We start from the raw sequence: 27,769 nt of genomic DNA on the forward strand, positions 1-27,769 counted from the left end.
CTTTTTGTAGGTCAAGTCTTTGTATCACAGACAGAGATTTCTCTGCAGAGATGGCTACTGAGCTTTTCAAGGCTGTCAGGTTTTCTCTTTCTATTAAAACATCTAGAAATTTGTGAATCCTGTCCTATTCTCACAGGGTCCTACTTCCAAAGCACCTATGCAACTGTTCTAGTGCATAATTCACACACATACAGTCACACTTTCCTCCCCATTATATTGTCTGCATCTTGCAATTTAACAGATTCAGTACCAGATTTTATATTAGTCTAATTTCTATGGGGAATCTGGAATTGTAATGACATAACTTTTGTTTTTATAACTCCAGTTAATAACATAGCTCATGATGTACACTAACAGCTAAATTTGCCTTGTTTTAAAATTGTTAGCATAGGAATAGCAATGTAAAAGGTACCACAGAGCACTAAACAACAAAAATGCTGCAAATATATACTGAGCGATGCTTGAGGCAATTACCTTATTTCCTATGTATATGGCCAATAAGTGCCAAATCTTTAACTTACATACATCAACTGAAGTTTCATGTTCAAACATGTAGGCTATAGATCTCTGACAAAAGCCCATGAAAGAGTAGCTGGAGAACTCTCAGCTGTTACCCTTGATTGTTCACAGTGCAGCTAATTCTTTCCTTAAGTTGAATTATCATGCTAGCAGTGGTGGTTATTTCTCACATTTGAGATAGAAGCAGGCCAGCAGTTATGTAGAATTCAATGACCAGCACTCCTATAAATAAGTCTTATTCTCTGCCAAATGAAGTCCTCCAACGTTTTGTCCTTATGGCTGCTGCTTATGCAGAGAACTGGAACCTCGAGAACTGGAGCCTCAACCACACGACTTTCCGATTTTGCTCACCTCACAACCACATCAGTGCCTTTCCTTCAGCAGTAAGCCCCTTCACCCATGTATCATCCCTCTCTTCTTTATACTGAACATTGTGGAGGATGAAGCACCATGAGAAGGAAATCTTTTAGTTCAAATCCTCTCCATAGTAATAATGGATTTGGGGGAGGAGACCTGGAGTGACTGATCTTCGTATTACCCATATACACATGTAACTTACTACCCTGCTGAAGGACAGGTTTTTTGCACTGTATGATTCATAGGATTGACATACGGAAATATGGTAATATTGTACACATGGGTGCAATAATTTTCTTTCTCGACAGACTGTGCAGTACATATTTATATTCACTCTTAGAGTTTTGGTTTACACCAAATATTATGAACTTTTCTCTTCCCTTATGTGGGTCTATAGAACATAATTAAAATACTGATAAAAGTATTGCATAGCAATTAACATAACACAATGTTTGAGACTACGACTCATCTCCAATATATCACAGTTTTCTTCTGCATTTTAAAGACCACAATCTCAGTTTCATTTTACTCCTCATAGCTCTTAGACAATATTTAAGACTAAGGTTAGGCTTAAGTATCTTGAAGACAGTAGACTTTTTTTCTACCAGATATGATTTTTCTTTAAGTATTTAACACAGTTGGAAATAACAGAGTAGCAATATCAAACTATGGTGTCATATGATCAGTTTCATACTGACGATCATTATTTCAAAGCAGCAAACATCTAGGGAAGATCTCAGAGCAGCTGTTGATGATACCTGCTAGAAAGACCACCTAGTAGGAAAAGCAATGACCAAAGTCACATGGCAAGCAAAATTAATTCCTTCTTTAAAATATGTAACCAGATACTATGCAATTGTATTTGTTTTGAGTCATAGGTGGTATTGCCCTGCAAACCTGATATTCACTATTAGAAAAGCAACACTCTTGTTCCCTAAGACCTTAGTTTGAAATCTAATATAATAAAATCTCAGCAATGTATGTGTATGGATAGGTATACATATCTACCCTTCCAGCTTCTTCTGAAACATCTTCATGTTTGTTGTATGCGGCTGGACTGACAGATCAATGTGGAAATTTGTCTGCTCTTGTTTGAAGACTACACAATAGTTCAGCACTACTCTGTTACCAATAAGGAAATCCTCAAATAGGAAAGAATACAAACATTACCAGTCATTTTTAAAATCAGACATAGTAAGTCTCCTCCTTTCCACATTAAGACTATATTCGGAATAAAAGTCAAAAAGACAATTTAAATTCCTTTACTATATAATACTAGATGAATTTATTTCATGATAGATTCTTCCACACCTAGCATTATCTCACTTTTTCCCAAGATCAAAATGGTCACTGTTATCTTAATACTTTGCTGACTTCATTTCTAAATAAAATCCTTCTGCCACTTTTTACTTTAAGAGGAATTGCCACTATATACTCAGTTACATGAGAGACAAAATGTGGTTAAAATCTGCCATGAACCTTGTGTAAGACCTTTAATATGAGCTTCCATTTGCACAAGTCAGGAGCACTTACCTGGAATCGATAAAAGGTGCCATCATCCTTTAGTGTTAGAACATGGTCTGAGATTGGAAAGAAATAGCCATGTGCTGCCATCAGTGTTCCTAAGTGTAGGGCTTCCACTGTTTGAAGAACAAAAGAGAGGAAAAAAAAAAATTACTTCCTTTAAACAGTTTAGTTATCTTGCTCAGATTCACCTTACCTCTTGCAGATAACCACTTGACTCTCAGTCAAGTTCCTGCCATCAAGAAAGTGCTGTTCTTTTCTATGTGATATAATAATGAAAATGGAAAGAAATCCCTTTACTCTTCTTAACAAATGACTATGAGATGTCCCATTTGTAGTTGCAGTTCCACTACTTATATCAGCATTAACAGGTAGTTACTGCAGTATTCACTCAGAGCTGAAAACAGCTGACCCTGATGGTGCAGCCTGCTTTTCTTCTTCAGAACAGTTTCAGATTACATGATGATAAAGTAGTTGATTCCAATTGTATGATATCTTCATCAATAGTTTTATCAGAACTACAGTAAAGGACAGAGACTTCTTTAAAAGTTTCTCACTACTGGGAACATAACAAAGGACCAGAGAATGGCTGAGGTTAGAAGAGACCTCTAGAGGTCATCTGATCTAATCACCATGCTCAAGTAGGGATGCCTAAAGCCATTTGCTTAGGACTGTGTCCAGGTGGCTTTTGAGTATCTCCAAGGAGAGAGACTCCACAACCTCTCTGGGCAACCTTTGCTTTGTCACCCCCACAATAAAAAAAGTGTTTCCTGATATTCAGAGGGAACATAGTGTGCTTTGGTTTGTGCCCACTGACTCTGATCCTGTCACTGAGCACCACTGAAAAGATCCTGGATTTGTCTCCTTTACACACTCCCACCAGGTATTTATAAACATAGATGAGTTTCCATCCTAGCCTTCTCCTCTCCAGACTGAATAGCATCTTTTCACACCCAAAAAATGCTCTATGCCTGTGGGGATTGGAACTAGCAGGATCTAAGTCCCCCTAAAGAGATGAGGCAGGTAAAAAAGAAATGTGCTTGCAAGTTCAAAACTGTGGGATGAAAGCTTTCTGGAATGTGTATAAGCAAGCTACCTATCCGAGACTATCCTCACCTTGCAGACAAGAAAGTAGAAACAATATTGAGTAGTGAAAAGAATATGCATTTGTTAAATTAGTATAGCTGCAGATTTTCTATCTTTGCCCATATGTTACATCAGCTATTTTGGGCATATAAAAGGCCTTCAGATGTATTAACAAAATGTCTTCAATTACCACATTAGAGTCTGTGACAAATCTGCCGTGACAAATGACACCCAAACAGGGACCCAAATTCTTGGGGACCCCCTAGGCAAGAATCTTGAAAGGAAGGACTGGCAGCAGAGCACAGCCAAACTGGGAGATAAGAGTGTTGACAGGAAACACAAATGCATGCATGTTCTAATTGTCTTTTTCGCCGTACAAAAGGTAAGCAGCTGTGAACCATGGGGAATCAATTGACGCAAGAACAGATAAATATTTTGAGCGTTTTTAGTGATATTGTTAAAAACCAAGGGAGTGGGCTGGCTCAGGAGCAGAAAAGTATCCTGGAAGCCTTTCAGAAAATCTTTAAGCAACGTTAGAAATCAATCAGTACCTCTGCTCTTCAGCAGATGCTTTTTGGCTACTAAGCACCACTCCTGTATTACTAGATGGACAGTGTATGATCCAGGGATCTGGGATAAGATCAGACTTACGTTTTGGGACTACGCTAAGAAGAATGATAAGATCAGAGTGATTAAAGCAGCGTCCAATACTGGAGCTGCCTTGGAGAAGCAAGTGGAGAACATTGATTGCCATAGAGTTTTGCACACCTTAAAAAATCCTGCTGCGAGTGATGTGCTGACAGCCTGTATGCATCAACATCCAGAGACTTTGGCAGAAGATGCTTTTGCAGCTTCTCCCCTAACCTTTGGTTTTCCTTTGCACAGATCTGGCTTCAGTGAGGGGAAGCTTGGGAAAGTGGTGCGTCCATCCGGTAGCCCAAGGAGAGGCTGTGGCTTTGGTTTGTCCCACAGCAGCAGAGTTAATGGCAGCTCCCGTCACTCTCATACATCAGGCATGGTCAGTTACCAGTCCCTGATTTTTTAAAGGAACACTGCTCTATTTTTTTCATCATCAAGAAACTAGTGAAAAGGAAACTTGGGAGCTGAAAGCAGTATTCATGCAGTCAGAACTTTAGTTCTAAAACTTGAAAATCTGCACATTTCTGAAGACAGCAGCTTGTAAACAACGGAAGAAGAGTGCTTTTCTCTACTGTCCCCCCCTCCTTCACCCCACTCCTTCTCTCTCTCTTATCTCTCTCTCTCCCTTGTTTGCAGTTATTTGCAGTCTGAAGAAGCTGTATAAGATTTAAAGGAACAGTGCTAAGTTTTGTTAAGAAAGATATTTTAACATTTTGTAGATGCAAACCTGCTATGGATAATGATTTTAGCATTGTTTTTTTATTATAATGGATATTGGAGATTTGTTATTTTAATGTTTGTAGTAGTTGAGTTTTTATGGTACGGATCATAACTAATGAGTACTTATGATAAGTATTTAATAATTGTAATAAGGTATGTTAAGTAATAAGTACAATAAATTATAAGGATAATGAATAATTTTAAATAGAATAAGTTATTCTGCAAGTTCATAGGTTAAGTTTCTCTTCTGGTTCAAAACTTTTTTGTGTGCCATCATTTTAATAGAGCTCTATGTAATATAAGTATAGGTTATAGTAAATAAGTTTTCTTTTTAAAAGAGCACTCTATAAAATGTAACTTTTTTAAATTTCTTTTTTAGAAATTAGTGATTTAATTTTAACACAATTTTTAAGTTTTTCATGGATTTTTTATATTAGCATAAGTTAGGAGCCTAATATAGGGATATTATAAAATGTTTTTTGGTCTTTGTATTTGTGATACTGTTTTAAGATAAGGATTATAAAAATTACACAATATAAAATAATGGAAGAATTTGATACATTACACAGAGGTTTAGCCTAAGAAAAGGAAAATGGATTTGTTAGTGTAGGAAAGGGATGTATATGTTATCACCTACAGGTTTTTAGTGATACCAGCAAGGAAAAGTTGACCCACATCATGAGCTGAGGAGTTCTATAACGTGGTTCGGCAAACATCTCAGCTGACAATGCAAGAATCAACACTTGGGTGAAACATCAGCGCCCAGGAAGCTGAAAATCAGCAGACTTAAGACTGATCCCAGTGACTGTCATATTAAATTGAAATTGATGGCACTGATCTGAGGCTGATCACATGTGAACAACACCAGAAGACATTTGAATTAGGACTGAATATCATGATTGCTCAATTGCTATGTGATTAGGGAACATGTTTACATGGGTTTATATCAACTCACCAAAATGTCATAGTAAGTAATAATCTCAAATAGTTAAAGTGGTGGTTAAAATGGATTATAGTACAAAAGACATCTTCATTTTTTGTTATAAAAACAAAAAGGGGGAGTGCAGGTATAATGTCACAAGAAAGACTAGTTAAAGCATGTTATGTTTTTAATTATTTTTGTTTTAAATCTGTTTTTTAGTATGGTTAACAAAATTTATGGAGGATTTAAACATTTTGATGGCTTTAGTTGGGAGAAATTTGAAAAAACAAACTTAACATTAGAATATATGGCCAAGGGTTGGAACAATTGGACTCAGTACCTTCCCTTAGCTCAAAACTGAGCCTCAAGAGATTAGTATGTTAGGATGAGTAAAAATAGATTATTGTGTTATGTTTAATTTTACATCAGGCAGAACCACGAATATTCAGGATGCCACTCTTGCAGGGAGGGAATATAAAAACTCAATTCACAACAGCAAAGGAGTTTACTCACCCTCGCTGTCTGCCTGCAGGTCTTTTCCTTTTCTTTGGGGACAGGGCCTGGCCAACCTTACCCTGGCAGATCAAGGCAGAACCCTGTAGCCTTGGTTGGTTGTCCATGTTGACACCAAACAGTTCTACGATTTTGAACCATCTCAGGAAAAGGCAGAGGTGTAACATTCATGCTTTTGAAGCAGATTGTGAAGACAGCACTGATTTGGGAGGAAGAGGAAACACTGTAGAAGCATCCCTCTTTTCTCCAGGAGTGGCAGCAGCTAAGGCCTCAGGCACTCTAAATAAACTGGAGTGTTGGTTATAGAAACAGAGTAATACTTCTTCCCTGGCCCTCAGAGGACTTGTGTTAAACATGGATTCTATTCGACATACTACTTTGCAGAATAGAGCAGCTATAGATTTTTTGTTATTAGCCCAAGGTCATGGTTGTCAAGAGTTTGAAGGACTGTCTTGTATGAGTCCTGATATCTGTGTTCTTGCTAACAAACACAGAAAGAAGGATTCATTTAAACTTCACCTGTTGTAATTTTGGATACAAGAAAGAAACACAAGTTTATTTGGTTACCCATACTTCATCAACATCACTGAAAACTCTGTACTTCACCCTTTTGCCCACACGGACAGATTCATTAGAGGAGGTGGAGTGGGACATTTTTAAGCTAACCCAAAGTATGTAGCATGTCTGACTTTACAGTTGACCCTCCTTTGAGCAAGGGGTTGGACTAAAGTCCTCCAGAGCTACCTCCAGTCTGAATTATATTACAACTCTGAGACTCTAGGTAAGTCAAGCAGAAGTGGAACAGTGAGCATAAAAAAGGGATGGAGACAACTGAAGAAGAAATTATTCCTACCAGAACAGCCTATAAACCTGGCAGGGCTGGTTACAGAAGGAATAATAGCTTTTATTTCTCTCACTGAACACTGAGTTGCATACACAAGCATATAGACACTACTAGTTCTTTGATTAAAAATTGGAAGGAGTGACCCAGAATGCAATAAAGGTTATTTAAGATCTGAATAATTCCCAGTAGGAGCCTTTACCTCTTCTTCAGTTATGTATGGTGACTAAAGTGTTTTTACTGTCACGATAAGCAATCTCATTCAGGTAGGATGAATCTACACTAGCTCAGTGTGAAGGTGTCTCTCTGTCCTTTTAGCTAATAGATAATTAATTTTCATTTTTATGGCTAACAATCCAGCAACTTATTCCAGTACTGCATAACTATAAATGCACAAATACATCTCTTTAATATTAATCTAAGATCCACTGTAGCTCACATAATATAAGAATAAAGACATTCACTTGAAAGTTTAAATTCTTCTTGACTAGTCTTATCTGACAATGGGGTAAATTCATAACTAAACCATTGCCAGTAATCTTTGCACAGAGATTGAATGACCTATAAATCCATGGCTCTATATGGCTGATAGGTGAACAACATCCATGAAATTGTACCAGTAAATAATATCCACAAAATCATAACTCTTAACCCTGATTCACACCAGACTGGTAGGGTACCAAAACTGTTGCTATCTGTGTAGCAGCAGTGAAACTATTACACAGAAAGAAAACTCATCTGTCTGGAGATTTCTAAACTCCAAGAAAGAATTTGTCCAATGTATGAGAGACACAATGAAGACAACACTTTGATGTATCTCTCAATTTGCTAAAAATCAGATTGAAAATCAATGCTTCAAAGAAGCCAGTGAAGTAGAACAGTAGGGTAGGGAACAAAATCATGAGCTTGAAAAAGAAAATGTACCCAGCAGCAGACTAGTCCTACATGCTTAACTGCCTGGAAGTTCAATTCCGACAGCTTCTGCATTACCCCAGCTATTCCCACATGTGAAGTTAGGAAATTTTTACTTAGAGAAGCATATTTCATCTGGAAGAATGCCAGATGGAAATCAGGAATATAAACAACTTCTATGGAGTGCAGTAGCTAAGAAGAAAAAACAGAAGCTTGAAAGGTTCACAGGTAGAAAGTGTAATATTTGTAAGCATTCTGAACACACATTAAAAATTTGGAGGAACACAGACTAAAAGCAAGAAAACACTTTTTTTTTTTTTTTCTTCAGATGACAAGTGTAGGAGGACACAAAGAGAAATGGGTTATCTACACAACTATTATTTTCCAGTCTTCATCCACTGTGTCTAAGAATATACAGTGTAAGCTACATTCTTAGTTACGCACAGATAACCTCAGTGAGAATGCATAATTCAGATTGTGTTCAACTGCTATACAAAGAATAAAAATGCCTCCAGAGATATCATACAGAAATTCTGAGGGAGAATGGAGTTATAACTGACAGAATACAATAGAGTTCAGCTTCTATTCTTGACTGTTTTGGAGACAATTATATGAACCAAGGATCCAGGTGTAATTCATAGCACTCGCACTACTGAAAAGTGCAACAGCATATTCAAGGAACAAATTTACCTGGATCAGTGTTTTAATTTTTCACAGTCAAAAAAGGACAGTGTTGCAACTTATAAAAGCTAATGGAGAAAGCATAACTCAAGTGAAAACAAGACATGTATCTTTATGATCTTGCTGTATTTCAACAGTATATGAAGTATTTTAAATACATTCCAAATGTTGCTGTAGGTGTAGTTTTGATTCTTAATGTGCTTGCTACTTCTGAGAGCTCAGAAAAAGCTTAAAATTCCATGGTTCACTCTGTTGTTGAACTTTATTCAGCTGAGTGGGTGAAGTGAACAACACATGAGCAAAAATTGATTAGCAAATATTTTTGTGAGAAATAGTAGTATTGCCTAGCCATCTGCTATGCCATTACAAGGAGAGCCATCAAATGCTAGTCACTTTTAATATACTCTATTATACAAGACAGTCAGACATTTTCAATGCTTTCAGAGAATGTAAACCTGATGAAATCTACAAAATGAAAAAATATTCTCTGGTTGTTGACCTTTCATTTTATTTCCTTCTTAAACATAGTGAGGTTTCCTCCTGACTGTTTGATGGATGGATGATAGTTCATTCATCTCAAATTACAGGGTATGGAAATACCATTGGAACAAGTTTTCTCTTACTACAACATCCATAGGAAGAGATTAGAAAGGATGGATGTACCTTGTTTTTCTTTGGAATAAACAGGTTTCTATGAATGAAACTTGTTGAAGGGTACGTTTTCAGTGATTAATGTGGATTGCACTTTTCTTTATGCATCTCAGGATTTTTGTTGATGTAGTCTCTATTATAGTTACAGTCTCACAACCTCTGAGGTGGCTTGCAGTAATCCCTGAGGGACTGAGGAAAAGAAAACGGGGCATTTCCCAATTCTGTTGCACTTTAAGAGAGCATTTTTCAGTGCCTTTTTAATGTTCTTCTATGCAGCTCAGTGTCCTGGAAGAGGCATCAACAAGCAAGCTAAATCTGTTTGGCCACCACCCCTTCTCCTCCCTCCCCATTGCAGGGTCCAGGTTTGAGGTTAAGGAGCCAATAGGCAGGGGCCATTGAGGTTGCCTGGTGGGGGTGGAAGGTGGACCCCATGCCTCACATTTCAGATAAGCAACTGCACGTGTCAGAGGCTATTTGACAAGGTGTGTGCAGTTTGCCTGCCGTACAGCATTTTGAACTGACGGGCTGGATTTGAATAGGTAATGTGCCACTGTTTATTAGCATCCTATCATGTGTAATCAACCTATCAACAAGCAGGCAAACAAACCTGGATCAAATTAGCTCAGAAAAATATTTTTTATATCCAATAAATGATATCCATATTTTATCATATTTCCAGCTTATAAATTTGATCATAAACTATACCACTCAGTTCCAGAGAAAAAATTCTTTCAGGCAACACGGTTTAGGGCACTTTGTGTCTTTATGACTGCTGTATGATGTAAGTGACAGTGGAAAACCCAAACTTCCCTTTCCATCAACCAGCTAGCCTTTCTGCTGGTTGCATAAAAAAAACAAAAAACAAAAACCAAACAAAAAAAAACCACACACACAAAAAAAACCCAACCAACCACCAACCAAACTTTGAACCATGGTCGTCACTAGGACAAAGGGTAGAAAACCAGCATCTACCCAGATAGAGCTGCTTCATCAGCATGCCAGAGTCCAGGCTCCCAGCTGCAGAGAGTGCTTCAGCCTGGCACTTGGAATAGAGAGGGAAGGAGAGAACACCTGTGTCAGGTGTGACCAGGTGAACTTTCTCCTCAGTCTGGTGGCAGAGCTGAAGGATGAAGTGGCCAACCTGAAAGAGGAGGTGTCTAGGCCCAGGTCAATAAGGGAAAGTGAAAGGGAGTTAGATTTGTGGGAGAAGGCTCTGCAGATCTCCCCTACTGAGGGAAGGGTCACCGGAAATGGGGAGGGATGGATACAGGTCCCTGCCAGGGGTGGCAAGAGAAATCCATCCCGGCCCTCTCCTCCTCTTCCACTGCCCTTGCATAATAAGTATGAGGCCCTGCAGGTCGAGGGCAGTGGGGATGAGAGGGCTGAGGAGCAGCCATCCAGAGTGGAGCCTGAGGCCAAGCAGTCCCCACCAACTGTAACGACCAGCTCCACAGAGAAAAGGAGAAGGGTTATAGTTGTTGGGGACTCTCTCCTGGGGGGTACTGAGGGACCCATATGTCGTCCCGACCCATCCCACAAGAAGGTCTGCTCCCTACCCGGGGCGTGCGTTAGGGACATTGCAAGGAGACTCCCAAAGTTAATCCAGCTCTCTGACTATTACCCTCTGCTGGTAATACAAGCTGGGAGTGACAAAATTGACAAGAAGGGCACCAGGGCAATTAAAAAAGAATTCAAGGCCCTTGGACAATTGATTGATGGGGCAGGAGCTCAAGTGGTGTTCTGCTCAGTCCCCTCAGTGGCAGGGGTGTACAGTGAGAGGAATGGGAGAACCCATGCCATCAACAATTGGCTCAGGGGATGGTGCCAGCAGTGGAATTTTGGTTTCTTTGATCATGGGGCAACTTTTACTTTTATCTAGAAAGGGTAGGAGAGTCCTAGCACTAGAGTTGGCAGGGCTCGTTAGGAGGGCTTTAAACTAGGTCGGAAGGGGGTGGGTGAGGAAATCGGTCCCTCTGCAGAGGAAAGAGTAGGGCACAAATTAGGGGCAATTGAGAAGTCGGGAGCCCAGCTGAAGCGCATGTACACCAATGCACGCAGCATGGGCAATAAGCAAGAGGAGCTGGAAGTCCTGGTCCACCAGGGTGACTATGATGTAGTTGCCATCTCAGAAACATGGTGGGATAACACCCACGATTGGAGTGCTACACTGTGGGGTTACAGGCTCTTTAGGAGAGACAGGTGAGGGAGAAGAGGAGGAGGGGTGGCTTTGTATATTAAGGAATCACTCTCTGCCACACAACTTGAGGTGGAGAAAGAAGGGATTGAGAGCCTGTGGGTTAAAATCTGAGGGCAGCCTAACAAATCTCACATCCTGGTTGGAATCTGTTACAGACCACCCAAGCAGGATGAGGAGGCTGACGAATTATTCTACAAGCAACTGGAGGCTGTCTCAAGATCATTAGATCTTGTCCTTGTGGGTGACTTCAACCTGCCAGATATCTGCTGGAAACTTAATTCAGCAGAGAGGAGGCAGTCCAGGAGATTCCTGGAGTTCATGGAGGACTGCTTCCTGATGCAGCTATTAAGTGAGCCTACCAGGGGTCAGGCTCTGCTTGACCTGCTGTTCTCCAATAGAGAAGGACTGGTGGGAGATGTGATCGTGGGATGCTGCCTAGGGTGCAGTGACCACGAGATAGTGAAGTTTTCAATATGCAGGGAGATAGAGAGGAGCACCAACAGAACCTTCACCTTGGACTTCCGGAGGGCAAACTTCAGCCTGTTTAAGAAACTTATTTGTAAAATTCCCTGGGTAGCAGCCCTCAAGGACCAAGGGGTCCAGGACGGTTGGACCTACTTCAAACAGGAGCTCTTGAAGGCACAGGAACTGGCAGTTCCCATGTGCCGAAAGATGAGCTGGTGGGGAAGGTGACTGGCCTGGATGAGCAAGCAGCTCCTGGAGGATTTAAGGGGAAAAAAGAGGCTGTATCACCTTTGGAAGGAGGGGAAGGCTTCTCGCGGTATGTTTAAGGAAGTTGTTAGATTATGTAGGAAAAAAATTAGAGAGGCAAAGGCCCAGCTGGAACTGAAGCTGGCCACCTCTGTGAAAGATAATAAAAAGCATTTTTACAAATACATTAACACTAAAAAGAAGGGCAAGAAGAACCTGCACTCCTTATTGGACCTGGAGGGGAACACAGTGACTGAAGACGAGGAAAAGGCTGAGGTCCTGAACACCTTCTTTGCCTCAATTTTTAACTGCAAGGCAGGAGTTCAGGACGAGTGGCCTCCTGAGCTGGGCGATGGGGTCGGGGAGCAGTGTAATGCCCTGGAAATCCATGAGGAATTAGTTCGGAACCTGCTGAGCCACTTGGACACTCACAAGTCCATGGTACTGGATGAGATCCACCCTAGGGTGCTGAAAGAGCTGGCAGATGAGCTGGCCAAGCCACTCTCCATCATTTTCCTCCAGTCCTGGCTCACCGGTGAGGTCCCAGGTGACTGGAAACTGGCCAATGTGGTCCCCATCCACAAGAAGGGTCGAATGGAGGAACCTGGAAACTACAGGCCAGTCAGCCTGACCTCAGTGCCAGGGAAAGTGATGGAGCAGATTATCCTGGTGGCAATAACTGCGCACCTAAAGGATGGCCAAGGGCTCAGGTCCAGCCAACATGGATTTAAGAAGGGCAGGTCCTGCCTCTCCAACCTGATCTCCTTTTATGATCAGGTGACCCATCTGGTGGACGTGGGGAGGCCTGTGGTTGTGGTCTACCTGGACTTCAGCAAGGCCTTTGACACCATCCCCCACAGGAAACTGCTGTCTAAGCTGTCAGCTCATGGCTTGGACCACTACACTCTGTGCTGGGTTAGGAACTGGCTGGAGGGCCGAGCCCAGAGAGTGGTGGTGAATGGTGCCACATCCAGCTGGAGGCCAGTCAGTAGTGGAGTCCCCCAGGGATCAGTGCTGGGCCCCATCCTCTTTAACATCTTCATTGATGATCTGGATGAGAGGATTGAGTCAGTCATCAGCAAATGTGCAGATGACACCAAGTTAGGAGCAGATGTTAGTCACTTGGAGGGTGGAAGGGCTCTGCAGAGGGACCTCAACCGACTGGACAGATGGGCAGAGTCCAATGGGATGTCATTCAACAAGTCCAAGTGCCAGGTGCTGCACTTTGGCCACAGCAATCCCATGAAGAGCTACAGGCTGAGGTCAGAGTGGCTGGAGAGCTCCCAAACAGAGAGAGACCTAGGGGTGCTGATTGACAGTTGCCTAAACATGAGCCAACAGTGTGCCAAGGTGGCCAAGAAGGCCAGTGGCATCCTGGCCTGCATTAGGAATAGTGTGGCCAGCAGGAGCAGGGAAGTCATTGTGCCCCTGTACTCTGCATTGGTTAGGCCGCACCTTGAGTACTGTGTCCAGTTCTGGGCCCCTCAGTTTAAGAAGGACATCGAGACACTTGAACATGTCCAGAGAAGGGCAACAAGGCTGGGGAGAGGCCTTGAACACAAGCCCTATGAGGAGAGGCTGAGGGAGCTGGGATTGTTTAGCCTGGAGAAGAGGAGGCTCAGGGGTGACCTCATTGCTCTCTACAACTACCTGAAAGGTGGTTGTAACCAGGAAGGGGTTGGTCTCTTCTCCCAGGCAACCAGCACCAGAACAAGAAGACAGAGTCTCAAGCTGCGCCAGGGGAGGTTTAGACTCGAGGTGAGGAGAAAGTTCTTCACCGAGCGAGTCGTTCGTCATTGGAATGGGTTGCCCAAGGAGGTGGTGGAGTCACCATTCCTGGAGGTGTTCAAGAGGAGACTGGACATGGCACTTGGTGCCATGGTCTAGTCATGAGGTCTGTCGTGACAGGTTGGACTCGATGATCCTTGAGGTCTCTTCCAACCTTGGCGATACTGTGATACTGTAATAGAGCGTTTGTTACTCGAGGCTATTTGTCTAATCTAAAATCCATCGCAGTACTGAAGGGCGTTGCTAAGCCACATGGCTCTCTGGAAAAAGAATTAATGAGTCAGAACTTTACAAGCACACATTCATTTTATGTGTCAAATGCCAAGATATTATCATTTACTCTCACTTCACTCGTGCTGTCATTTCATTGCCAGGACAAACGTGAGCGGCAAATTATTAACTTTAAGTAAAAGTAATAAAATACAGCTGGCTACTCACAAAGCAAAGGAGACTCACTGTCTGGCCCAACTGTGGCATTTAAAGAGGGGGAAATAAAACAGATAGAAAAGTTCTTGAACATCCATGTAACACTCTCTAATCTGTTCCATTTGAAGGATCAGATTTGCAAAGGGAGCAGCACTCAGTGAGAGTGATTTCAGGGAGGCCAAAAGTTAGTGAAGGAAGAGGAACTGTTTACCCAAACACAATATAAGTTAGATTCATGCTTGATGGCAAGATATTCATCGCACATCAAATTATCTGTTACCACAACAGCTTACTTGAAACAGGTGGGATTTTGCTTGTGCTGTGTTCTAGAACAGTGGCTGCTGATGCTGTCAGCAGGCCAGAGGCATATCACTCAGCAGGTAAGGGGCAAAGCCTATCAGAGAAGTGCCGTGAAACCTCATCTGCCCAAGGAATGCTAATGTCCACCCTCAGAGTCTGAGCCAATCTGTAAGATAGGGCATCACTTACATGCATATGCTAACTCTAGAGACAATGCTGTATACCTGCAACATTGATACTTTGTTCACAATAACAATCCAGCAAACTGGGGACTGCTATTAATCTTGCTGTATGTGCTCATAGGATAAGGGTGAACTGGGACTGACCTAGATGTCTGACAGAACTCTGCAAAGAAGGCAAGCCATCATGAAATGAAAGGGGAAGTTGACCTACAGTTTTGTGAAAGAAAAAAAAAAAAAAAAGCAGCAAAGAAAAAGGTCTTTCTTCACTCACAAGAGGGGGGCCGGGGGGGGGAGAAAAAAGGAAAGGAGTTAGCATGTGAGGAAAACAAAGTTAATCTTTGAAATAGAAGTTGCATCTTACTGCTAGCAATACATACATTCTACGTGTGATTCTCTGTGTGTGATAAACCTTCCTCTTGAAAATATTTTGTGTGTTGTACTGTCAATTTTTTTATGTGATTGCTTCTCATGGGATGTCAGCCAATTCACACATTAACCCTTGCTACCTCATATTGAAGCTTGGTGTTTATTCTCTTGATAAAATTGTATCTTGAAAGGAAGACCATACCCCTGAGACCTCAGAATGCCATGATTTGTGGAGAGCACAATAGCTTTTATGTTGATGGGGGAAAAAAATAGCATTTGTTTGGTGTGTTCATTTTGCATACTGGAAACATAGAGCTATACGTGGTGGAAGAAATCCATCCAAGCAGCAAACACTGAGCAAACTTAACTACGAGGGAAAATTAAACATTGCATAATTTCCCAGTATCACACCAGCAATCAGCCTTTCCAGTGGTGGAATATATTAATCAATACAAGTCAGCATTTGTGGAGTATTCCTTCTATTTTCATTATTGTAAGTCTTGACTTTTTCTATTTTCAATTTTGCAGAATTCAGAGACTTTCAAAAATTTTAATTACTGGTATCTCTTGTCTCTTTACATTGAAAGGACAGAAGGATGAAATCCAGACTCCTTTGAAGCATGGATTTCCTGCTTTTCCCACTGGCACTTCCTCTGAAACTGAAACTTTTTAGTTTGAGCTTTGATTCCCACACTTCTTCAGGGCAAAAACCAGTGTCTTGATTTCCCTAATGACAGTCTGTACTTCCTTTCATAAGATATTTCCTAATACTTCATTAATTCCCCACTCCAGTTTGAACATGCTAATATATAAAGTTATATGTGGACCCTTTTGAACAAACCTGCTAAAGACAATTTTTTTTAAAGTAAAAAAACCCAAAACTGAACAAAATACTGCAAATACCATACTTTTGAAAATTCAATTTCACACAATTTCAAGCATCTGTAGAAGACCAAATATATTGGACATAGACGATTTCTACTCAGTAGTATAATTATTAGGAGAGGTTCAGGCTGGATGTTAGGAAGAAGTTCTTCATAGAAAGAGTGATTGGCCATTGGAATGGGCTGCCCAGGGAGGTGGTGGAGTCACCATCCCTGGAGGTGTTTAGGAAGAGACTGGATGGGGTGCTTGGTGCCATGGATTAGTTGATTAGATAGTGTTGGATGATAGGTTGGACTTGATGATCTCAAAGGTCTTTTCCAACCTGGTTAATTCTATTCTATTCTATTCTATTCTATTCTATTCTATTCTATTCTATTCTATTCTATTCTATTCTATTCTATTCTATCCTATCCTATCCTATCCTATCCTATCCTATCCTATCCTATCCTATTCCATTCCATTCCATTCCATTCCATTCCATTCCATTCCATTCTATTCTATTCTATTCTATTCTATTCTATTCTATTCTATTCTATTCTATTCTATTCTATTCTATTCTGCTTTTAGGTCATATTTTTGCTGGTACGCCAGATCTTCATACTTTATTCTCCTCTACAGGGTAGGCCTGCAGATAGATGTGTGACCAAATTGTTTGTCTGCAAACATTCAGTGGGGAACTATGAGATACATTCTCTGCAACACATGACAGCCAAGAATTTGTGTGTCAGACAGGAAATGTTTTCTACATTATGGTTCCCTCAGACATGGTGCCCTGTATGACAGAATGCTTCCCTGGCCACAGTACACTATCACTGCTTCTCACTTTCTTTGTCATACTCAAGGCAAGGCACAGCTAACCACCTGCCAACTCCACTCTCAGTAAGCTGGGTTTGGATATCATAGGCACAGGAACAGTTACAACAGCACACTCCAAGCATATGATCAAGAGTCACTGCCACAGCCATGTATCACAGTATCACAGTATAACTTAGGTTGGAAGAGACCTCGAGGATCATCGAGTCCAACCTATCAACACAGACCCCATGACTAGACCATGACACCAAGTGCCACGTCCAATCTCCTCTTGAACGCCTCCAGGGACGGTGACTCAACCACCTCCCTGGGCAGCCCATTCCAATGACTAATGACTCGCTTGGTGAAGACCTTTCTCCTCACCTCGAGTCTAAACCTCCCCTGGTGCAGCTTGAGACTGTGCCCCCTTGTTCTGGTGCTGGTTGCCTGGGAGAAGAGACCAACCCCTTCCGGGCTACAACCACCTTTCAGGTAGTTGTAGAAGGCAATGAGGTCACCCCTGAGCCTCCTCTTCTCCAGGCTAAACAATCCCAGCTCCCTCAGCCTCTCCTCATAGGGCTTGTGTTCAAGGCCTCTCACCAGCTTTGTTGGAGGTTTAAAGCTAAGCAGATCCAGTGCACGTGAATAATTGGCATGGCTGGTGCACTTCCTTGATTTGTGGCCAGTAGATTGCAACAGTTGGCACAGGCTTTTTCAGTGCACAAAACATTTGTTCCTAAAGGAACTACAGAAAATAATACTGCTGAATCAGAGGAATGCCAGATAATGACTTTCTAAAGTTCAGTGAGGATAAGCAATAGGTAGCACTAAACTCTCGCTATGATTGCTTGATTACTGCTGGTTAAGATGAATGATGACATTTTTTCAGTCTCTAAGTCTGTTTTGATATCAATTACTACTACATCAACCATTATTTTTGTATCATTGTCATGCTTTGCTATCATAACCACAGAACACCCACTTATGACCAAGGAGTTCAAAGAACATGTAGCAGCTACAAAAATAATTGCCTCTTTCACTGCACTCAATACAGTCAAGGAGAATACAATCTTCTTCACAAAAATTATCAGACCTCCAGCAAATTAAGAGCATGAAATGCTGAAAATAATGTATTTCTTTCATTGCTGTGCTCTTCAAGTCCAGCAGATGTTTAAAAGCTTTATAAGTAAATTGCTGTAATTGAGACATGTATTAGGGAAAAACATCATCAAAGCTCAGGCAAGGTAACAATGAAGACTGTGGAGGTAGTTTTCCAGAGAATAATATAGGAATACAATTCCCAGTGCGATCAGATACAGTTATGTGGGATATAAATACACAAAATACCAGGCAATTATAAAAAACAGTAGTTTCAGTATCACTAAGGTTGGAAGAGACCTCAAAGATCATCGAGTGCAACCTGTCACCACAGACCTCAGGATCACTTTTAGACAGTGTTCTTCACCCACTATTAATAATTCATTTATTTAACTGGCACATAAAATACATTTCATTGTCTGTATCAAAATGGAGGACGAAACTTTCCAAATGTTGCAAAACGCCATTTCATGCCATCATACATCTCTATTGTCATGCCCCACCCCCTCAGTGCTCACTTCTCCCCATTGCACAGGATTTACACAGAGATAACTACTCAGCCAGATAAACTCTGATATCTAAAATACAGAAATATTGACAAAGACTAGCCAGCAAAAATAGTTCAATGAAAACACAGTCATAACATGTTGTTGTTTTTTTCCCATAAAGAGAAAAGAGGTCTCACTGAATGATCTAAATTCTTCTCTACTGGCAGAATCTAAATACAGAAAGAAGAGACAGCACTGATGACAACAGTGGCAACAAAAACTATCAAAGTTTTTAAAATAAATTGATAAAATGAACAAAAGCATCTATGTGGGTCAACATAATGGTCACTATTTTAAGGCAGTCAATTAATTGCTGAACTGTTAGCTGCACTGTGCAATTTATTGTTTAAAACACCCTCAGTGCTAAAGGAAAAAAGCTAGAAAATGTGTACCCAGGTTTTCAAAAGACATCCAGGGGAAATGTGGGGGAAAAAGAACACAAAAGATGTATATAGAGATAATATGATAGGAACTAGAATGAATGAAACTAAAACCAAATGTGACAGAAAACAAAAATTCTGCGGTACTTTTGCTGGTGGATGCAATGTCTCACAACTCTGTCACTGTTCTTGTAAAACTAGTGAAGATCATGAAACCTGGTTAACATATGATCTTGGATTTCCAGGGGCCTCTTTGCATGATCTCCCCGAAAGTTTTTTAAAGGAATTTAATGGATCTGGGATAGAAAGTCATGGAAAAAGCAACAGGTAGAATGATGGGAATAAAGGTAAGTTATCACACTGAAGAGGATAACAACTGTAGCTGTGTTTAATAGATCCTGAACTATCCGTGATCATCCTAAATTATCTACAGAAGGCTGAGACTGATGATAACAATATTTGCTACAAGTATAGCATTAATGAGGTAAGTAAAAAGCAAGTTCTGAGGAAGTGCAAAATACTTCAGGGTATTGATTCGTCAGACAACACAACAGCAGACAGAATTGAATTTTGATAAATGATGAAAATTTCAAATGTGAACCCTCCTTAACATTATGGTTTTAGTGTGAGAGCAAAAAAAACCACCCTACTTCCCCCTTCCTCCTCCCAACTCCTCCCTCCCTTTTTACCAAGGGATAAAAAAGGGAGGGGGAAAAAAGGCAGAGAGAATTTTCTTAGTTGATTTACACAGAATATTTTACTCCTCCACTACAAAAGCACCGGATTACATCAGTGTATATATATGATGCAGAAAGAAAATGAAAGGAAAAATATCATCTGGATCCTGAAAACAAGCAAAGATGCACCTGCACGCTCAAGACCCCGAAAGCGAGAGAGCAACTGAGAATCTCCTGTCCAGGATGGTGTGGTAGTTTTAGGCTATTCCTTTAATTTTTTTTTTCACAGATCTTGAACAAAAAGTAGTAATGATGTAAATAAGTCACTATTAGGTGTAAAAAGGAAATTAATTATAATTCTAAACAATCCCATTGGAAAGATAACAGACTTAAGCTGAGATAGTAACTTGCTTTTGCATGACCTTGGCTGCACTGCTTTTGTCGTGAATGGTATTAACTTATCTGCTTATGTCTCTTGTCCCTTTTGTACAGGGGGGTAAGGGGATGGCAGGGAGGAAGAAACTAGTAGCTTCCCCTGGTCCTTGGCCAGGGTGGGTCCTTATGCTGTTTATTAATATTGTAAATACTGTATATTTTGTACATATTAATTGCATTTCATTGTAGATTGTAGTTTTGCTTGTAAATACAGCTTTCATTTGCTTCCAACTGAGCTGTTCGGGCAAATGTAATGCTGGGGGCGGGGAGGGGGGGAGGAATTTCAACCCACCACTAATGGTAACACCCTACAGTTGTAAAATGTCATAAATCCATTATTCTGATAGTGGGTATTATTCCATCAGTGTTTCAAACCACTACACTTACTCAAATTCACATGCCCAGTGAGTGATGCTTCGACTAAAGACAAACTAGAGTCACTATGATTCTATGAAAATGCTTGTTCACATCTCCAATGTGACTAATATTAGGAAAGACAGAAAACAAACCAGAAGACAATGGTAATATACAGCACAGCACTTCCACATTAGAATTTCCAGTCAGAGTTCTGGCAATTTCATTTCTCCCTCTCTCTTTTTGTATATATATAGGTACATATATATGCACATAAGAATATATATATAAATCCATAGGAAGAAGAAGGATAGGGATTGTAAGAGATCTCATGAAGGCTTCCATACAAGAAGAGAGTGGCCATAAAGAACAGCCATTATATGAGTCTATAAAATCATAACTAGGCAAGGAATGGTGAATTAATAAGGAATAATAATTTGCTACTTTCAGGATCCTAGAACTTGGAATTGACCAATATATCAGACATACCCTTCAAAACAAAGGTTGTTGTACAAAATGCTTTTAATTTCAAGTATTTTGGAGCATGCATTGGATATAAACTAATTTACATTGCCACCTCTGCTTTTTTTTCTGGCTGTACAGAAGACTTTTGGCCATGCTAATTAAAATAAATAAATTACCATTATGCTTAAATGTCCTTGGTGTGCAGAGTCTCTTTTGATATTAATGTTGAAATATATTTATTGGTTAATTGCTCTTCCTGGACATAGGTTTGGTATGTCAGAATATCTTCTCAATGTACTGCGCGAAACGTAAATACATTTTTCACTTCTAATTTATTCTCAGTCAGCCATTGTTACTGATGGTACAAGTGTGTGGATATGGTAGAGGTTATTGTGGATAAATGAATTACTTTTGATCTATTTCTTGAGTTTTCATCTGTTTCAGATAATTCAGAAGCATAAATTTGCAAACATTCACTGACATAAATTTTAACCCCCTGGGAATTTACAGATGAAACTACCTAAAGAGTTGTCAGTACATTTAATTTTATTATGCAGTTATGTGGCATTCCCTATTATTAAAATTCATGTCGGTTTTAGCTGCGATACTGTAAATCCTCATTCCTAACTTCCTCAAAGCAGCCTATTTGAAAATATCCTCCAGTTAGGTGACAAATATATGAAGCTACCACAAGTTTTCACTTCTTTTACAATGAAAAAACACAATAATTTGTTATTTCTCTGAAAGACCTTAACCAAGACATTTAAACTTTGTTTATTCCACTGCTCATATGGATGATAGGTTGGACTCAACGATCTCAAAAGTCTCTTCTAACCTGGTTAATTCTACTCTATTCTATTCTATTCCAATAAGCAAAACTGTGAAAGCAAGTGTAAGTCACTTCTTATAATTTCTGCATGCTTAACTGAGCTGAATAGAGTCTTTTTATGGTTTGGATTTTTTTATTATTATGGTTTGGATTTCTTATTATTAATTTGTATTTCAAATTTAGTGAGAACAGTAATTTTTTTAGCACCTATAAAAATTAGATTCTATTGTCACTACATATTTTAAATTTTGTGGATTCAAGTGTTCTGAAACCAAATGAGTTCTTGCAGCTACGACAGGCTTGCAGCTGCAGGTTTTGGCACCCATTCTGCCACACAAACAGTGAAAAACCTGAAAATCTGTGAAATTTAAGTTGGTAATTGAATCCAAGTGGCGACATCAGAAGAAAGGTGAAATATTAGAGGGAGAACTTCTGAATTGGATGCAATCAGGAGCTGTAAGCAAATGAGAACCAGAGGATATTGTACCTAGAAAAACTGTGGAATGAAACACGGAGATACAGCAGAAGAGCTTAAAAAAAAGGGGGGTGGGGGGGGGTGGGTGAGGGGTAAGGCAGAGGCATATTGAAAAATGAGAGGAAATATTAAAATGTCCAAGATGAAATGGCAAGTTATGTCCTTTATATATTAAACCAGAGCACACAGCAGTTTGAGTAATTCTGAACCGCTACTACGCTCCTCTGTGGACATAGTATCCCTCTCAATCTGTCACGGGAAAACTGAAAACCCTCTTAAAGAAAATCAGTAACAAAATCAAGAGAAGGCCTTACACTTACCTTCCTTGCATCAAATACCATGTATAGTATGCAAATATCAAAACCTTTTTGTTTACCTGACCATAAATAGCTGCAGCATCTGACAAGATGAACTAGGATTTCAACTACTTTTATTCAATTAAGTTGTCCAGATTTAAAATCTCACTTCCACCTACTTGTGCTTTCCATTATTATGTAATGCAGTTCTCTGGGAAACAAGACAGCAGAAAGCTAATGAAGTCTCTAGACAGTTATTTAGCTGCTTTTAATTTATTATGCCAATATGAATTAGTAATTAATAAATTTTCTTCCTCTTAAACCTCCAAAACTTGGTATGATCCAAAAGGTTCAGAAAGAGGCTGTCAAACAGTATAAAAAACATACAAATTCCTAGTAACATTAGTAAAAATGAGATTAAATATTTTATTAGAAAGGTTAGACAATTTTAAATTTAGGCATTTCACAAATTAGCTTTATTGCTAAAAGTTATCAGAGTTCTCAGTAAAAGAGCATACCTTTTCTATAATTCTTTAGTTGTACTTTTGTCCTTAGCTAAGTCAACAATGTTTTACTGTTATTACCAAAAGCAGTAACACAACAGTCTCTGACCATGCCAAATAATCAGAGGTGGAGCTACTAGCATAGAGAATTACAATGCAAGTAGGTAAGATGGGGAATGGATAATATTTCTGAATCAGCAGGATTTGCTATCTGATGCCAGTTATTTTGAAAATGTGGTGCATAGGTAGGAAGTTAATAATGGTCTTACATACAGCCTTAGGCTGTGTTATTAGTTCCATATTGTGAACAACGGCAGGAGATAGCCAATTCAGTAGCACCAGTTTCTTAAACAATGTGGAGAATTTTCAATTAAAACTAAGGAGAAAAAAAAACAATGTCCACTTTTGGATTTGATCCTAAAAATTTACTATTAATCTTTCCAGGCTTTATAAATTGTTGGGGAGAAGCCAGTATCCGTTTTTAACAGTTATCTCATATATAGTTTTATGATGAAACTGTGTATTTTGAGGTAAATTCATGGGTAAAGATTTCAGTTGTGTAATGTAGAATTCTTGTAGCTTAATTTGTCCTGTGACAGGAAGGATGAAATACATTCCTACAACTGGTGTATCAGACCATCTGGACTTCTTTCAAATTAAATTACTTTAAATTAATATTTACTGATTTTTCAGCTTCTATTATCTGGATCTGGTAAGAGTTTTATCTTTAACTCTTTATCTTAGTAGGCTTCTTCTTACTTATTTTTCTAATCATTAGTTTGTATTCTATTCAGTATTTTTTTCACACTCTTCAGTCACTAAGGCTCTCAAAGACCACAGTGAAATAAAGCCCATAGTGCCTGCTGGATTGATGGTGGTTTGTTTCAGTTTTTAAAATCTAACTCTATATCAGGTACTTACATAAACTAGCTCTTGGATTTTAGTCTAAGATCTTAAAGGCCATGCTATACTCAATTCTATTTTTAAAATGCATGTAGTTAAATCTTGTTTCTTTCGGAGTTAATGATAAAACCTCCAGCCTTCTGCAGTCTTGGAATTTCACATTTAATGATTAAAAAAATGGAGGAAGGAATAAGTATCCTGTGAAGGTACTACACTTGCCACTGAAGATAATTCTGAGTAGAACTGGGAGACTTTTAAAGACATACATTTTTTCTTATTACGAAAATTAATAGTTTTGAAGAAATTACCATGGAATCAGGGCTTGTGTTAAGAAAAATGAAATTTAAAACCTCAATTGAAGGGGTGTTTTTTAACCAAAAGGAAGCAAACATCAATAGAGTTCCATTTTATATAGAAAATATGACACACAAATTATAGCCAAATCATAGAATGATAGAACGTTTTGGATTGTTCCAGTCCTGCTGTCACAGGCAGGGGTACTTTCCACTAGATCAGCTTGCTCAAAGTCTAATTAGAATCAGAAGAGATTAAAAAAATGTAAAATCCATTAAATCTGATTTATCTTGTCACAACTAAATTATATGCAATACACCACTGTTCACCACTTCCAAAATCCATGTAAGAGTTTAGGCAAGTAAAGTAACGTCTGCACATGAAAACCACAGCAGTGGCTAGAAGCCCACCGAACGCCACGTACAGGTTAAGTGTCTGTCACCCATGCTACACATAACTAAAGGAAAATTGACCCATATATTTTTGTTTTGAATATCACAACATTAGTACTATTGGTACTAAAATGGTGCCCAAACATTTTTATATTTTTCTATTCCCATGCAGGATCTGAATTTTTCTTTCTGTTCATTTGAAATTAGTCATTATTCCATTTAAATGTTACAGGACACAGAAAGCTCATATCAAATTCACCCTGTAGAAGAAAGTTAGAAAAGTTAGATTTGAGGAGGTTTGCCACTATGAACAAAATGTGTCTAAGCTTCTGTTAGACATATGAAAGAAGGAGTGTCTTGGTGTTCCTGGGTTCCTAGTACAAGGGTTACAGTATATGTGCAGGCAGTGTAAATTACTTCTATCAGCTTTTTTTAAAAGTTAAACTACATTCTTTTCTTTCTGTATTTCCACAAGTTTTGATTAATGCAAAGACTGCAAACATAAGCATGACCTTTCAATTCCCTTCATTTTTGCTTTTCATAAGAGACCCTCTTTACCCTTAGAAAACTCTGGAAGAACCTTCCCTTTGCTTGCAGCTGTCTGGCACCATCTCTCAAATGCAATCACTTAGAACATCTTGTCTGGTTCCTGCTCTTTGCTGCTACCTTACTGCATATTCATGGAAAGGGGCAGAAGTAACTTAGAGCTGTCTAATTTTTCAAGTACATGTTCATAAACTCAAAAATATGTCTAGTATTTTTCCTCTAACTCTTTAGAGCAAGTACTGTATATTAATACAGCAGCTGCTGGAGAGATATCTTACTACAAAGCAGAGGGAAAGGTAGAAGAAATACAAACAGATGTTGTGCTGTTGAGTTCCCCATCAACTGGATCAGTTCTCCTTTAAAGTTCTCCTTTAACTGGATCAGTGACCAGTTTATATGGCTGCTAGTGGGCACCTAATTACAAATTAGCTACATCAGTTAAATTAAAAGAATTAAGAACTGAAGTTGAAGAGGGTGCCTATTTTAAGGACAATCTTGTTTTATAATTTTCAAAGTTTGATTTAGTGTAATCATTCATGTCCAAAAAAAAAATTGTAGCAAACGCCTTCAACAGACTGCCAAAATGTGCTGGACTAAGGCAATGTGAATGCAAAGGCTGTGTATTCTGGAGCTGGCTGCACTACTGTGGCTCTGCTTAAGTAACCAACCAATAATGGAGTGCCTTCAGCCAAATTCAATTGGCTTTCAGATACAAGTAAATTAAATTCTAATCAACAAGCAGCTGAATATGCACCAGCAGTGTGCCCAGGTGGCCAAGAAAGTCAATGGCATCCTGGCTTGCATTAGATATGTTGTGTCAGCATGTTTAGGGAGGTGATTGTCCCCTTGTAGTCAGCTCTGGTGAGGCCACACCTCAAATATTGTGTTCAGTTTTGGGCACCTCAACACACGAGAGATGTGGAGGTGCTGGAGTGAGTGCAGAGGAGGGCAACAAAACTTGGGAAGGATTTGGAGAATACATCTTATGAAGAGCAACTGAAGGAGCTGGGGCTGTTTAGTTTGAAAAACAGGAGGCTGAGGAGAGACCTCGTTGCTCTCTACAACTACCTGAAAGGTGGTTATGTAGAGAGGCTAGTGCTTGTCTCTTCTCACAGGTAATTAGTGATGGAACAAGAGGGAACAGCCTCAGGCTGCAGCTGGGTAGGTTTAGACTGGACATGAGGAAGAATTTTTTCACAGAAAGAGTCAAGCATTGGAATGTGCTGCCCAGGGAGGTGATTAAGTCACCAACCCTGGATGTGTTTAAAGGTCATTTAGATATGATTCTTGGAGATATGGTTTAGGGGTGAACCTTGCAGAGTAGGGTTATGGGTTGGACTTGGTGATCCTAAGGGTCTTTTCCAACCTGAATGTTTCTGAGTTTCTGTGAAACAAGCGACACTCACAAGCAAAGGTACTGTAAAGGAACAAGGGGATGATAGCCAAACATATCAACTTTATCAGGCCCTTTCTGAGTCACTTAGATAAAAATTCTTCATTGGAGGACTTAAGGATGAAATACATGTTTGTGAATAACACACACTTCATTGTGAAAACACTTGAAAATTTGCATTAGCTTTCTCCTCAAAGAGACAACAGCATGATCTGCCATTAGCATGTTGCAGTGCTAGAGAAGAGAGAAATCAAGTGTCTGCCCAAAGGGCATCAAAGAAATCAGAACAAGAACTGAGTACAGGATTCGTTTACTGGAAATTCAGCTGACACCTTTAAATCACCTCATTTTTACCTCTAAGGATTAAAAGGACTTCAGTCTGTACTGTGGTCAGTCTGTACTGTGGTCGGTCTGGCAAATTTCATGGCACTAATTATCACTTTACAAAAGAAAAACAATGTAGAAAACCAGTAGATTTTCCACATTAAGAGTAATTGGCACCATCAGTGAGGAGTCAGCAGTTACTCTGTAATGGTCAATTCAACGAACAGATCTAAGTGCCAAACCACAAGCCCTTACAATTCTGTAAACTCAGTTAATTGCTTCTTTGGGGGTTGAGATCAGGCTTATTTTTATGACTGAATTAAAATTCTACATTAAAAATAGATAATTTCTGTTCCTTACACTTTTACAGATGAGTTGTAGGCTGAAACACAAACATAAGTACACATGGGAAAGCAAACAATGTAACAGCAACTGTATGTCATACACGGTTATTCTGGGCAGAAGCTTTATTCTGAGCCACTGAAATAACTTCTAATCTGGTATAATTTACTAGAATCCATCCATCATCTCCAGTTTATTGTTTTGGTGGAGATTTACTTCAGGAAGCCAAAAATCTTTCAAATATTCCAGATTTTCCATTTATGAAAAATGTGCAGGGTTTTTGTTTGGTTGTTTTTTTGACTAGCAATTTATACTTGTAACTGTTCTTTTTACTCAAAATTGCTCTTTGTTTTACACTTATTAACACAGTGAGAGCACACACTGTTGTCAAACCTCCTCCTGCCTTTTGTTCTCCCACTATCCATGAAGCACTCTTCCTCATTCCCACTTAAATGGCATTGGCGTTTATTCCCTATGCAAAATCAAGAATTAAAAATTGCACT

At 39.5% G+C, this 27,769-nt stretch overlaps 1 protein-coding gene across 12 annotated transcripts in view; it reads right to left on the reverse strand.

The window, feature by feature from the left end:
• The window catches only part of RGS7 (regulator of G protein signaling 7), a 315,923-nt gene that overhangs the window by 88,408 nt on the left and 199,746 nt on the right, over positions 1–27,769 (reverse strand). For all 12 annotated transcript variants that reach the window (XM_068155236.1, XM_068155265.1, XM_068155272.1 and 9 more), the window contains one exon: positions 2,410–2,516. In XM_068155236.1, the coding sequence (XP_068011337.1) occupies positions 2,410–2,516 (107 nt within the window). The remainder of the gene's footprint in view (positions 1–2,409; positions 2,517–27,769) is intronic.

The sequence above is a fragment of the Melanerpes formicivorus genome, unplaced genomic scaffold (genome assembly GCF_026170545.1).
Source record: "Melanerpes formicivorus ecotype bairdi unplaced genomic scaffold, bMelFor1.0.p_v2 SCAF_2, whole genome shotgun sequence".
NCBI lineage: Eukaryota > Metazoa > Chordata > Aves > Piciformes > Picidae > Melanerpes > Melanerpes formicivorus.